Genomic DNA, 15,913 nt, shown 5'->3' with positions numbered 1-15,913 from the left:
ATGGAGAGACTCTGCGGAAGAGTCCACCCCCACCACCCGGCAACGCAGGGGTGTCGTTATCAACAACCTTGTTTCTGCTGTACCCTCCTACTCCTACACAGTACACCATCAAAACAAACACTCCTTGATCGTAACTTGGTATCACAGAGAGAAGGAAACAGTATGTGCCCCGAAGAACTTCAAACCTAAACATCTGAGGCATCTGGAGGAAACCGTACGAGACCCATTCTAACATACTAGACAAAGCCTTCAAACGGAGAATATCAGTTAGTTCTGGGTAAAAGTTAGTTTCATTGTAAACCTCTCATTGATCTACTGACGGGACACTAACAATAGTCTGAGGTGTTTTGGTCTGGGTGGATTCCTCTCTGAAAATACTCTGATACAAAATGGATCCAGACTGTTACAACACAAGATCTGTGTGTGTTAACCGTCTGGGCGAACACTACAAAACACATTAATCAATGTGGACAAAGGATTGGTGATATGTCCTGGGCAGAGGATACCAGAGAGGATAAGAATGAGTGAGTGAGTTAGATCAGTGAATACAGTCGTGGGTCAAAGGTCACCAAGCACCATAGATCCAGCCACTCACCCTGCCAGTCCTCCGAAGATGTCCTTGACGTATGCGTAGTCTCCCCCTGACTTGGGGATGGTGACACCCAGCTCGGCGTAGCACAGCGCCCCGATGGCCGTGATGATGCCCGTGACGATCCACACGATCAGCGCCAGACCCACCGAACTGGCGTTCTCCATCACACCCTTAGGGCTGACGAAGATGCCCGACCCGATGATGTTACCTAGGATAGAGAGAAGAAGAGGGGACTGTTATTGAAGTGACACCAACAGTTATTTGAGGTACCAAGGAGAAGGGAGAGGGGGGGTGGGGGGTTACTAGCGTGACATCAGTGTTATTCACAGGTAGGAAGAGCTGAAGGGGGATGGAGACATTAGGGTGAGAGAACATCAGTTCCACCATCTAATAACGATGGGAGAAGGGAACGTTATCGACGTGACACCAGCATTTGTCACAGGTTTTCAATCAGGAGATCAATTGTGGGGAACAGAGTGGAAGCAAAGGAGGCAGTTTAAAGAGGGATTCTAAACCATTTGTGTAACAAAAGCACCGTTCAGAATCCCTCTTCCAATCATGAGCTCTATACCTCTGAGAGACAACACCGTGTTACCATACCCAGGGGAGGAGGAAGTTCTGACACAGATGTTCCATTAACACATCTGATTGCTCAGCCTTTTAGCAGATTTCCTAGAGAAGAGAAGGAGGGCAAAAACGGAGGGAGACAAACAGAATGTTGGGATTTAAAGAGTGGTGTAGTGAACAATGGATGACAGAGGGAAATGGTGAGAACGAAGGAGACAGATAAAGTAGAAGAACGAGAGAGAGAGAGAGAGACACACACAAAGAGAGAGGAGAGAATTTAATTTTAACAGCAGTGAGCAGCCAGCCAGCCAGCAGACAGAGTGGAAACACAATGTGCTGAGTTAGCACTGAGAATGAGAAGACACAGAGAGAGAGAGAGAGAGAGAGAGAGAGAAAGGGGGAGAGGTGTGTGTGTGTGTGTGTGTGTGTGTGTGTGTGTGTGTGTGTGTGTGTGTGTGTGTGTGTGTGTGTGTGTGTGTGTGTGTGTGTGTGTGTGTGTGTGTGTGTGTGTGTGTGTGTGTGTGTGTGTGTGTGTGTGTGTACTAAGGAGGCCCCTACACTACATTGGAACAATGCCCTGACAGCCTATATAAGCATCAGACTGGCAGTCAGTTTATAGAGCTAGGAAACATGAAAGAGTCTGTGTGTGTGTGTGTGTGTTAGGTTAGACTTGGTTTAGATGACAGGTTAACTACTCACACCCCATCAGAGATCTGAAGAAGCAGTAGGGGTCAGAGGTCGGGGGTTGAGAATCAGATTCAGCTGACTGATTGGCTCATAAACCTTGACAGCGAATAGCACGCCAGGGCTAAAGATTGTATGTTAGAACTTGCAGAGTCAGAGTTGACTGAGGAGAATACACAGTACAAAAGCCAAAGGTATTGATGTAGACTTTTGGAATAGGGTTTGGTGTGTGTGTGTTCTCTTTTACTTCAACATTCCTCTACAGGTGGTGACTGGTGAGACAATGAGAGGGGGCTGGGTTAGGTTATAGGGTGACTGGTAAGACAATGGGAGGGGACTGGGTTAGGTTATAGGGTGACTGGTGAGACAATGAGAGGGGGCTGGGTTAGGTTATAGGGTGACTGGTAAGACAATGGGAGGGGACTGGGTTAGGTTATAGGGTGACTGGTGAGACAATGAGAGGGGACTGGGTTAGGTTATAGGGTGACTGGTGAGACAATGAGAGGGGACTGGGTTAGGTTATAGGGTGACTGGTGAGACAATGAGAGGGGACTGGGTTAGGTTATAGGGTGACTGGTGAGACAATGAGAGGGGACTGGGTTAGGTTATTGGGTGACTGGTGGGACAATGAGAGGGGACTGGGTTAGGTTATAGGGTGACTGGTGGGACAATGAGAGGGGACTGGGTTAGGTTATAGGGTGACTGGTGAGACAATGAGAGGGGACTGGGTTAGGTTATAGGGTGACTGGTGGGACAATGAGAGGGGACTGGGTTAGGTTATAGGGTGACTGGTGGGACAATGAGAGGGGACTGGGTTAGGTTATAGGGTGACTGGTGGGACAATGAGAGGGGACTGGGTTAGGTTATAGGGTGACTGGTGAGACAATGAGAGGGGGCTGGGTTAGGTTATAGGGTGAATGGTGGGACAATGAGAGGGGACTGGTAGGATTGGTGTAGTCATTGGCAGGTGGTAGTTTACACCATTGTTCACGCCATGAAGGGGAGTTTGCATCCACACACTTTGAGAGAATGGTGGAGAATTGAGAATGAAACCTAAAGGTCTCTGTAACCACTAGAACAAGTAAGAACCAAACCCAGCATGTGTAATCTGCAGGAGAATGTACACTAAAACATCACTGGCCTCAAACAATGCTGGTAGGCCTACAGCTCAGACAAAGCTGTTCATGTCATGTGCTAGGCTTACTTACTCAGACAAAGGCTGCGTCCCAATTGGCACCCTATTCCCCAACACAGTGCCCTACTTTATAGGGAATAGGGTGACAATTTGAGACGCAGACATTGCTTACATCAGACTTATGATCCCCTTTCATGAACAATGTGCTGTGTAGTGTGTCCCAGTCTACTGCCCCCTTACCAGAGGTAGGGCCCTTGACCAGAGCTCCCAAGCTCCAAGCTGTGATGAACTGACAAGCATCCCAGAACAACACAGACAGGTGAACACTGAGCACAGATGTAATGTGCAAAAGGCTCTCCGAGACCTACACTAATGGTTAAGGTTAGGAAGCTGATCCTAGATCTGTACCATGGGGACTTCAAGCCAGAGCTACAGCTGTGAGCAGGTTCTGTGATATTACAAAGACCAGGGAGATTAGCGCATTTTCACTTCCTCCCTGTCCCTAAAGCCCTCTACAAACTGCCCAGCTGAGGCAACCTGCTGCTTGGACACTGTCCAGAAGCTCTCAAAGAACACACACACACACACACACACACACACACACACACACACACACACACACACACACACACACACACACACACACACACACACACACACACACACTGACGCTAAGACACACACACACCTCAGAGAGCGCTGCCAATTAGCACTTATCATTACAGCAGTGCCCAGCTTTGAGTTTAATGGGCCCAGAGTAAAAGAGGTGAAGAATGAAGAATTAAATAATGTTAGAAGGAATGAAAAGAGGAGGGGGAGGTGAAGAATGTGGTGAGCTGCTGCAATCCCCATCATCCACCCACCTGACTGACACTCCTACCTGCTGACTCTGATTAGGCCACCTTCCCCTCCTCACCCCCCTCAGCCCCCCCCTCACCCAGAAGGGGGTGAAGGTGGACTCACAATAGATCTGACTGACTGTACCTTTAGCTCATAACCCCCCCCCCCCCCCGCCCCCTCAGTCCCCTTCAAGGGAACAGAGAACAAAGGCTGAGGGAAGAGTTGGAACATGGCAGTTTGAGTTCAGTCATCTGACGATAAGGCCTCTCACGTGAGATAAGAGGAGAGATCAGGGTTGTGTTCATTTGGCATAGTACGGAAGAAAACATTCAAACAGGGAGGGACAGTACCTAAACTTATGCCATAAGAAATGTTTGTTTTCGTCTTCTGTTGCAAACCATTTTGCTTTGGTGTGCATTAATGAATATGGCCCAGATGTGTTTGTGAAAGAGTGACCTTACTGTAGACTAGAGTGTCATCATGACATGTAGGCTACTATGGTAATCATTGGCTTGCTCTTTTAAACTTTCATGATTGGGGTTACATGATGTGGGTTAAACTGTTAATGATATTTGGAAGATGAAGAACCTATGGACTGGGTGGGAGCAATTCACACCTCTAGTCTCTTCACTCTTTTGCATTTAAAACCAACAAGGGCAGTGACCCAAGTGGCACCATATCCCCTATATAGTGCACCACTTTGGGCCATGGCCCATAGAGCTCTGGTCAAAAGTAATGCACTTTAATTAAGAATAGGGTGCCATTTTAGTTTTTGAACCGTTCTGTTTTAATGACGGCGATGTCTAGTATTTATGTTGGAGATGAATGAATGATATTTGAATGGTGGAGAGTCTATGGGGCAGAAGTCAGGACATAGGGGCTCTCTTCATACAGGTTCATTCAATAGAGCTCAAAGGAGAGGTCTACCATGGGCCTTCCCTTCAATATCTGCTTCATTTTCTGTTAGCTGTGACCCCCTCCACCTCTCGCTCTCTCTCTATCTCTTTTTTCTCTCTCTCTCTCTCTTTTTCTCTCTCCCTCCCCCCCACCCCTCTCTCTCTCTCTCCCCCTCTCTCTCGCTCTCTCTCTCGCTCTCTCTCTCTACCCCCAACTCTGTCTCTAAACAGAAAGGACACTGGGACTATCCAGTCAGTTCAGTTACCATGGAAACCTGTCAGTGAGTGAGTCATCTCCCTCAAGGTTGAAAGACCAGAGACCAGAGACCACTCCACTGATTCACCTGGACCTCACAACAACAAATCCCTTTTCTGTGTATCGATTTACACGCCTCAAATGATTTGCATTGTGCTCATAAATTCCTCTGTGCGCGCCTACCTTTCTCAACTGGTGCATACACAAGCTCCTCGTAAAAAAAAAGTCAGGCCCTGATGTGTTTGAATATCGGGAGGATCACTTTCACTAAGCATAAACTACATCAGATGGCTCTGATCATAAGTATTGGTAAACAGATTTACAAGTGATATAAGCCTAGTTCGGTGGTTACATGGGTTTTCCCTTTCTAATGGTAATGGTGGTGTAATTACTTGGAACTACAAAGAAATTGTAAATGTGAAAAAGTGTTCCTTTTTCTTGAAATTACAGCTCAGAGCTCAGACATTTACAGCAATGTTGGAGATAATGTCCTGACCGTTTCAGTTTGGGCTGGAGATTAAAGAGATGATCAACGTGTTGCTGATTAACTGACTAATGAACTCACAGCGAGATAGAGAACGAATTGAATTGAATGACTGGTAACTGCTGAAGTGATGCAATAGCCATCAACGATAATTAGCCGACATTAGAATATGTTTAAAATGATTCACTAATAAGGTCCCATTTTGAGTAAGTAGGAGAGCGACCTTATGCTACCCAAACCAAATCTTATTCATAATGTTTATGACATACTTAAAAGCAGCTCTCAGCTACTCTGAGCAGTGGTCAGTCCAATTCACTCTCATAGCACTGGTTTTCCAACTAGTTATGCACGAACGCACACACACACACACACACACACACTTTCTCTGAGTCAGTGTACCTAAAGCTCAGGTGGGTCACAGTAGGCTATTATTCAAAATTAACTACGCCTATTAATAACGTATTCGCAAACCAGCCTTTGCAAATACGCATGAACATTATTAGAGACATTATCCTATCCAATGTTTGATTTTTGACACTTACCAACAATAATTCCGCAGGCGCTCACAAGGCCGATCTCTTTCTTCAGAGCCACCCCTCCTGACTCCTTCCCGGACTCGGAGACAGCATCCCCGCCAGACGCGGCTGCGCTGCCCCGTTGCCTTGGTCCGTTCGTCATTTTGGTGATAGAGTTGTTCAGTCCTCGCTGTGACACTTGCTGCTGCAGCTGTGCCTGTGGTCGCTCTAAATTGATAGCTAAAGAGCACTTGGACGTGCGCTTCGGTAAGACCACACAGCACACTTCACAGCACTTCGCCCAAAAGTGTCGAAGATGAGTAGATACAAGTAATTGTTTACTTGTTGCAGTATTCTGGTGTAGCCTATTCAACACCTCGCGAATCGAATCGAGCCTTCAGATGTTATGGGCAACGCACTGCCGCAAATAGTTAATTTATATAACAATAAATCAGTGCAGTTACACGTCATGTAAACTTGTTTTTAAACCTGTATTCTCATGTTGTCCAGAATACCAATGTATTTACTGTTAGAATGTTGCACTGGCGCACTACCTGAGCTCTAAGGAAATTGCAACAAGTTCGCCTACCTAATCAGTTGATAAAATACGAAAAATGCCTAGTTTGCACTGCGGGCAACGACAATAAAAACATGAGATAACAGCTTTTTATCTCGTATTGACCGTTATTAACGCGACTGTCTAATTTGAGTAACAAAGTTGTGATATTTCACAGGTAATCTATTTTAATTGTTAGACATATGACACAAAAAAAAACGTATTGTTGAAAATATATAACCAAATAAGTAACAGGTATTCAATAGTCCATTTAGTGAACAAGAATGGCGTATTCCAGTGACATACTGCGAAAGAACCCTTCTGTCACAAAATATTCGTTTCGAAACAAAACTAAAACGTCTTTCACTGCTTCCTTGACTACAGGTGAGAGCTCCAAAGACCCGACTCAGAGCATCCCTTTACGCACCATTAAAACTGGTTGAAAAACACACAACTGTGTCTCCCACCCAAAAACTGAACCTGAAAATGTCCTTTCTGGTCTTCAGGTCTTCAGCGGTATCCTTGCAGCTTGGTTTGACTAAACAATGAGCAAGATATTGGGTAAATATACATGTCCCCTTCATATTATGAGTACAGTAGGACCGCCCCTTTCCACACTAGCCCCTCCTCTTCTCACCACCAGGCTTCAGTTCAGCCTGTATACCCTTCCCCTCCTCCCCATATTCAAGTAATCAGCTTTTCCTCAACCCCCCTCTGCTCCATACAGTACGACCCGAAGAAAACACCACACAAACATAGTGGAATACTGCACAAACTCTCTCTCCTCCTTTCTCTCTCTCCACCTTTCTCTCTCTCTCCCCCTTCTTTCTCTCTTTCTCTCTCTCACTCACACCTGACCCTAAATGTAGCACGTTCACTTGCACCTCTAGTGTTTGCTGGTGGTGTAGTAGCTATACCATTAGCCTACATACATACAGTGCCTTCGGAAAGTATTCAGACCCCTTGACTTTTTCCACATTTTGTTATGCTACAGCTTTTTTCTAAAATTGATTAAATTGTTTTTCAGGTCCCTCCAGAGATGTTTGATTGGGTTCAAGTTTGGGCTCTGGCTGGGCCACTCAAGGACATTCAGAGACTTGTCCCGAAGCCACTCCTGCGTTGTCTTGATTGTGTGCTTAGGGTCGTTGTCCTGTTGGAAGGTGAGTCTCATAGAAAAGTGTCTGATTACTTATGTAAATAAGGTATTTCTGTATTTTTATTTTTAATAAATGTGCAAAAATGACTATAAATCTGTTTTTGCTTTGACATTATGGGGTATTGTGTGTAGATTGCTGAGGATGTTTTTTTATTTAATACATTTTAGAATAAGTCTGTAACGTAACAAAATGTGGAAAAAGTCCAGGGGTCTGAATCATTTCCAAAGGCACTGTATGTAACGTAGGGTGGAGAGAGTGCATTTCTCTGACTTCCCCTATGACAACCTTGTTGGCATTGCACACAGACCATACACACCACATACACAATGCACACACACCACACACACCACACACCATGCACACTGTGTATGCAAATGTGTCTCTAGCAGGTCTCTTGGGTTTGGCTGATATGCTACTCTCTTGCTGCTATCCTTGATTATCTGCTAATAGTTTGTCTGTGTGTGTGTGTGTGTGTGTGTGTGTGTGTGTGTGTGTGTGTGTGTGTGTGTGTGTGTGTAAATCAGGTGTTTATTTACTGGCCAGCTGTCTTTCAAGATGTATAGCCGAATCATAGCAGGTGTCTAAGGCCTTGAGACTGTGTACATCGAGAGCCTCACCTCTGCTATAATGGACATGATTGATGTTTGATAGTGGTGAGATGCTGTAACAGAGGAAATTAACCTTGCGGCCGGTCAAAGTCTAGCCATAGCACCAGACTTTAGTGTCCAGCTGGTTGGTTCTGGACGGGTTATTGCTGAGATAGGCTTGCTTCGACCAAATTATCCAACTCCTATTCCTAACCATAACCATTAGGCCGATCTACAAATATCTGACCCTGGATCTGTGGTTAGGAAACTCTCTGACACAGAGCTGTTCATTGTTTCTGAGTGGCCCAGTAACCTGCTTCCCTAGTCATGCCCAGTGTGCGTGCCAGTATGTATGTGTGTGTGTGTGTGTGTGTGTGTGTGTGTGTGTTTGTCAGTGTGTGTGTGTGTGTGTGTCAGCATGTGAGGTCTAAGTAAAGAGAGATCCTCTTCTCTACTCGCCGCTGCGTTAATGGCCTCAATGCCTGACCATTGTCATTGTGCGTGTTTCTGTGTCACTGTGTGTGTGTGTTTGTATGTGTGTCATTGTGTGTGTGTGTCAGTGTGTGTTCACTGTGAATAACACCCACTAGGTAATATTTATCTTCTCTTTCACTCAGCAGTGCAGTCTGAGGGTCCCAAATGGCACCCTATTCCCTATATAGTGCACTATAAAAAAAAAAAATCAGAACACTATATAGGGTGCCATTTGGGACACAGCTGGTACTGAAGGCTATTTTGAGAAATCATTAGTTGAGGTAATGCAACTCGTGCTTTCTTTGTTCCAATGAGTGCTTAGCGCACTAGTGATGAAAGCCGAAAATGTGATTCTGTGTGTTAACACTGCAGTGATGAGCTAAACCAGCTTTGTCATTTTAATTTGATAGGGTTTCGTCATGACATGTTCAATATGACTCCCAGACAGTAAAGTAGCACAACTTAACATGCTACCAGGTCACACCATGGAGTGCAGAAGGTTGTCTTTTAGATGATTTATTTTTAAGAAGGTGTTCCTAAAGTTCCTAAAGTTCATTTCTATTGGTGTGGGAGTTTAAACATTCATCAGAAATTATGAGAATCTTTTCTGGTTGCTCTGAAATCAGTTAAGATTGTCAGGAAATGATCGATACCATGTATTTCCTTATTTGAATAGACTTACAATAAGTTTCTCTGGATGACAGCGTCTTCTAATGACTACGTCATTCATTGTTTTTCTATTCCTCTGGTAGTACGTGATAACTCTTGATCAGGTTTGAGAGTGAAACCCAGGGAACATTTTGTTTGTCCTGTTTGCAGTGATTGATTAAATCAAACTGACTCTAACTGCCTTTTGTCTGGAGTGGCACATTGATTTTTTAATGAACATTTATTTAAACTAGGCAAGTTGGTTGAGAACAAACTCTTATTTACAATGACGGCCTACCAAAAGGCAAAAGACCTCCTGCGGGGACGGGGGCTGGGATTAAAAATACAAAATAATACATATAACATATAAATATAGGACTTTGATAGTAGACTAAATGAATGACCACACGTGATTAGACAAGTGATACAATTGGGGAAAGGGTGAATAGCACTTAATAAATCAATCAATTGATCAAATCGTTTTATAAAGCCCTTTTAACATCACACAGTGCTTTTTATGATAATCACTGATGCTTCTAAGTGTACTGTGTTAATCGAATGGACAGTAATCTTAATAGCCTATGTGTGTGTACTAATGCGTCTTCTAATCTCATCTGTGTAGAGACAATAGACAGTGAGCTAGACTAGAGAGTAGGCACAGTGTGTTCCTTCTGTTCTTGATCATTGGGACAGAGCAGTGAGCAGGTTCAGAAAGATCTGTCTGTTTGCAGAGTGGCTTGTTGGCACACATAATAGACCTGAGGTAGAGACAGGCCCCTGTGTGCAGATGCTGGGGTGTGTGTGTGTGTGTGCGTGCGTATGTGTGTGTATGGCTGGATGGCTTTGTTTGATCTGACCACTGGACCGTTAGGGCAACAAGATAAGGACAGACAATGCCTGCTTACATCCAGGAGAGGGATAGAGAGGGATAGAGAGAGACAGAGAGGGACAGAGAGGGACAGATAGGGACAGATATAGAGAGAGGGATATAGAGAGAGGCATAGAGAGAGAAAGACAGAGAGAGAGGGATAGAGAGAGAGGGACAGAGAGAGAGAGAGATAGAGAGAGAGAGAGAGAGAGAGAGAGAGAGAGGGATAGAGGGAGAGGGAGAGGGATAGAGAGAGAGTGGTAGAGAAAGACAGAGAGAGGCATAGAGAGAGTGGGATAGAGAGAGACAGAGAGAGAGCGAGACAGAGAGAGAGAGAGGGATAGAGAGAGAGGGATAGTGAGAGAGAGACAGAGAGAGAGACATGGAAACAACCAGACATGCACAGCCCAGTAAGCTGTACAACATCAGAAATTCATGCAGATGGGCCCAAATCAGCACAGAAGAATACCAGAAAGCAACCAGTAACCAAAATATCCAAACACTCTTAGATAACTTTCTGGATACCACATTCACTCACAGTAAAGAAGGCATCAATCTAGCCGTACAAAACATCAACTATATATTCAGGCAAACGGCAAAAGAAGCACATTTGAAATTGATAAAAAACAAAACAAAAAGATCACAGATGACAACTGGTTTGATGCAGATTGTAAAATTATAAGGACAAAACTTAGAACACTATCCAACCAAAAGCACAGATACTTTAAAACTCTAAACGTACACTCAGAACCAAAAAAGCACAGTACAACAGCAAGCAGCTGACACTAATTGAGGAGTCCATAAACACAAACAACTTCTGACAAAATTGGAAAAAACTGAAAAAAATCGAAACAAAAGGAATTAGCGATACAAAATGGTGACATGTGGACAACCCATTTTAAAACACTCTACAACACCGTTCAAATTGACACAAACGCAGAACAACGCCAAATTCATGAGAAGTTGGAATGGATTAGAAAAAGCCATAAAGGACAATCAAAATCCATTGGACTCCTCAATTACTGACCAGGAGCTCTATAAGAAACTAAACTATTACTGACCAGGAGCTCTATAAGAAACTTCAGGCTCTCAAATTTAAAAAAGCATGCGGACCTGATTGCATCCTAAATGAGATGCTCAAACTCACTAGTGCAAAATTTCAATTGGCTATATTAAAACAGTTTAATTTGATCCTGAGTGTAGGTTATTTCCCTGACATCTGGAATCAAGGACTCATAACCCCAATCTTTAAAAACTGAGACAAATTTGACCCTAACAATTACAGAGGCATTTGTGTGAACAGTAACCTGGGGAAGGTTTTCTGTAGTATATAAATGTAAGAGTTCTAAACTTCCTTAATAAGCACAATGTCTTGAGTAAAAGTGTAATTGAATTTATACCAAAACATCGCACAACTGATCATATTTACACCCTACACACCCTGATAGATAAACATGTCCACAAAAATATACGCTTGCTTTATCGACTTCCAAAAAGCATTTGATTCTATTTGGCATACAGGACTGTTCTATAAAGTTATTGAAAGTGGTGTAGGGGGTAAAACATATGACATAATAATTAAATCAATGTATACTGGCAATACGTGCAGCATTAAAATTGGCAAGAAAATAACAGGATTCTTTAACCAGGGGCGGAGCCTTCGCCAGGGTTGCAATCTGAGCCCTGCACTCTTCAATATTTACATAAACGAATTGGCCACTATTCTAGAAAAATCCTCAGCCCCTGGTGTTAGTCTCCACAATTCAGAAGTTAATTGCCTACTCTTCGCAGATGACCTATGCCTGCTGTCACCCAAAGCACATGGCCTACAGCAGAGCCTGGACCTGCTAGAGCAGTACTACCAGACCTGGGCCCTGGCAGTAAACCCCAAAAAGACAAAAATAATCATTTTCCAGAGAAGATCCAGATCTCAGGGAATTAGACTAAAGTTCTCAATTGGTACAAAATATATAGAGTACTGCACACACCACAATTACTTAGGTTTAAAAATAAGCTCAACTGGACACCTTAATGAGGCAGTGAATGAACTGAGAGAGAAAGCACGCAGGGCATTCTACGCCATTAAAAAGCAAATTCAAATTGAAATACCTATTCAAATATGGCTAAAACTAATTGAATATGTCATTGAACCAATTGCACTTTATGGCAGCGAGGTGTGGGGTCCACTTGCAAAACAAGATTTCATCAAATGGGACAAACACCCCATTGAAACCGTGCATGAGGAGTTCTGTAAGATTATCCTACATGTCCAGATGAAAACTACAAACAATGCATGCAGGGCAGAATTAGGCCAATATCCACTAATAATAACACTCTTTTTTGAGCAATTAAGTTTTGGAAATATCTAAAATACAGTGACCCCCTCTCATATCATTACCAAGCCCTGCAATGCCAAGAGCTGAGCAAAGAAAAGAGTCCCCTCTTCCAGCTGGTCCTGGGGCTGAGTTCACAAACCTGTTCTGCTAACACGCCTCAGAACCAGAACATCCAATCAATCAGTATAAACCAAATTACAACACAGTCAAAACAAAACTATATTCCTTATTGGGAAACACAAGCACAAACACAAAGCAAAATGCAGTGCTATCTGGCCTTAAATCGACAGTACACTGTGGCTAAATATTTGACCATGGTTACTGATCAAAACCTGAGAAAAACCTTGACAAAGTACAGGCTAGTACAGGCTAGAGAGAGGCATAGAGAGAGTGGGATAGAGAGAGAGAGACAGAGAGACAGAGAGCGAGACAGAGACCCTTATTCAAGGTTTCAAAGACCTCTCTGATGAGAGTAGGCTACTCGTCCTGTTGGGGGAGGACGCAGAGAGCTGTGGGTTGGCAGCGCACTACATTGCTGCCTGCCATAAGTTGAGGGACAGTGTCTGACAGACCAACCAACCTGCACATGTACTCTACTGTATGCTTATTGTTATTGTTGAATGTATGGTTATTTTGACACTTGGTTATTGTTGTTACTGTTGTCCCGTTGACAATTTTGATTCTCATTTTTATTTTTATATTGTAAATATCCAAAATAAGCTTTGGCAATATGTACATTGTTTCGTCATGACAATAAAGAAAATTTAATTTAATTTAATTTAATTGAGAGAGGGATAGAGTGAGAGGGATAGAGAGAGAGATAGAGAGAGAGGGATAGCGAGAGAGAGAGAGAGAGAGAGATAGAGAGAGAGAGGGGATAGAGAGAGAGGGATAGAGAGAGAGAGAGAGAGGGATAGAGAGAGAGAGAGAGAGAGAGGGAGAGAGAAAGGGATAGAGAGAGAGAGAGAGAGGGATAGAGAGAGAGAGAGAGAGAGAGAGAGAGAGAGAGGGAGAGAGAGAGGGATAGAGAGAGAGGGATGGAGAGAGAGGGATAGTAAGAGAGGGATAGAGAGAGAGAGGGACAGAGAGAGAGGGATAGAGAGAGAGGGATAGAGAGAGAGAGGGATAGCGAGAGAGAGACAGAGAGAGGGATAGAGAGAGAGGGATAGAGAGAGAGACAGAGAGAGGGATAGAGGAAAAAAGGAATAAATAATTGAGAGTTAAGAAATACATGGAGAATGATAGAAGGGGAGGGGGTAAAAAAAGGATAATTAAAACCACAAATAACCAGGACAAAAAGACAGGAGTGTAGAAGAAGAATGGAGTATCAAGAGGGATAAATTAGAGAGAATGTACTGAGTGTGAACTCCAGTGGCATTTCCTGACTCAGCTGTTCTTGTGCTTTTATCGTGGTGATATCATAAACCAGTCCTCTTTCAACACACACACACACAGACATGCATGCACACGCACGCACGCACACACACACACACACACACACACACACACACACACACACACACACACACACACACACACACACACACACACACACACACACACACACACACACACACACACACACACACACACACACACACCCACACACTCCATCTCTCTGCCTCTGTAGGTGATGAAATGTAAGGTCAAAGGCAGAAAGATTCTCCAGATATGGAGGGTTAATGTGTAACTGTGGCTTTTCAACCTGTTTACTGCTCAGTGGCTGGGAAATGTTAACAATAACATGCAAACACAGAGGTAATGGCTGTGGTGCCACTGAGACCAGAGAGAGGGTATAGTAGTCAACCTAACAGGCTATTAGATCCAGTCCGTAGGGGTTCTACCACTGTCACAACCATCCTACCAGGCAGCTTTTAGGATCCTACAGAGATGATATATCCGGGTTGCATTAGAGCTAGAGTCAGAGTGGAGAAAGAGCAAAGATGATTAGGCCCATAAACTCTTTACTGTCTCATGGTAATAAAGGGATCATGTGCAATCTGAAAAACAAAATGAATGTATAATCTTATCACATTTGAAGGTTTTCTTCTGTACCCATCTACAATAAAAAGGAGAGTAGAAAGGAAATCTATTTATTGTTAAGACAATAAAGACATTCACTAACTACCATCATCCATTATGACTGGAATGTGCATTATCTATCTATGAGCTGATTGATGTGATGAAATAGGTTGTTCAAGTAAATGATAGGGTTAGTAGTAAAGTGAGAGTGTAGCAATATAATTAATAGAATGGGAACATTGACTCCTCAGACCATTGTCAGTAGCATAGAATCGGAATGTGTGTTCCTGTGTTCCAGGAATTCTAATTCTATGGGTTAATTAGAGTGAGGCCAAGAGGTTCCACCTGTTGGTTCCACCAGGACTAAGAACTTTCTGTGTTGCAATAGGCAGAGTGCTGGGGCTAGGGTGAGGAGGAGGAGGGGTGGGGTGGGAGAGTGTGTGTGTGCAGCCGCTGACTTCCCTTATGGAAAAAACACCTGATTTTCACGTGAACACATGTGATCTCGTGTGATCTCATTTGATCACGTGCTTTAATGTGAAGCAACATGTGATAACATAAAACTACAGGTGACAACATGGTCTGATGTGAAATTAATGTGAAATAACTGTGACAACATGGGGAGGCAAAATCTCAAGATGGGATAGCATGTAAATACAGATGACAACATTTCTACAGATAATTTAGGGTGTAAATGGACAGTATAATGCTGTAGGCTGATTACTTGAGACTCAATCTCTCTTGGGATTCAAACTCACAACCTCTTTGTTGGTATATAGCTGAAGTTCCTGCTGCGCCACCAGGTCTGTGGACATAATGGAGATCGGCTATATATTTATTGCTAAGAATACACTTTTGTACTTTGTTTAAAGTTGCAGTAAAAATAAAGTAAATATATACAAAAAACTTGAAGGTGCTACAGTTAAAGTCAGAAGATTACAGACACTTAGGTTGGAGTCTCGATTTTCAACCACTCCAACTGTTTGGCCATAATGACCATCGTTATGTTTGGGGGAAAAAGGGGGAGGCTTGCAACCCGAAGAACACCATCCCAACCGTGAAGCTCGGGGGTGGCAGCATCATGTTGTGGGGGTGCTTTGCTGCAGGGGGGACAGGTGCACTTCACAAAATTGATGGCATCATGAGGAAGGGAAATTATGTGGATATATTGAAGCTACATCTCAAGACATTAGTCAGGAAGTTAAAGTTTGGTCGCAAATGGATCTTCCAAATGGACAATGACCCCAAGCATACTGGGGCGGCAGGGTAGCCTGGTGGTTAGAGCATTGGACTAGT

General features: G+C 43.6%; 1 protein-coding gene across 1 annotated transcript in view; it reads right to left on the bottom strand.

The window, feature by feature from the left end:
• LOC139416011 (large neutral amino acids transporter small subunit 2-like) overlaps positions 1-7,084 on the bottom strand; it is a 29,733-nt gene extending 22,649 nt beyond the window's left edge. The window contains exons 1-2 of the mRNA XM_071164242.1: positions 5,997-7,084; positions 596-800 (exon numbers count right to left, since the gene is read on the bottom strand). Of these exons, the coding sequence (XP_071020343.1) occupies positions 596-800; positions 5,997-6,132 (341 nt within the window). The 5' untranslated portion in view covers positions 6,133-7,084. The remainder of the gene's footprint in view (positions 1-595; positions 801-5,996) is intronic.
• Positions 7,085-15,913: the final 8,829 nt, after the last annotated feature.

Source organism: Oncorhynchus clarkii, chromosome 9, assembly GCF_045791955.1.
Source record: "Oncorhynchus clarkii lewisi isolate Uvic-CL-2024 chromosome 9, UVic_Ocla_1.0, whole genome shotgun sequence".
Lineage (NCBI taxonomy): Eukaryota > Metazoa > Chordata > Actinopteri > Salmoniformes > Salmonidae > Oncorhynchus > Oncorhynchus clarkii.
The sequence above is the reverse complement of the archived record's forward strand: the minus strand, read 5'-3'. Positions and strand labels throughout refer to the sequence as shown.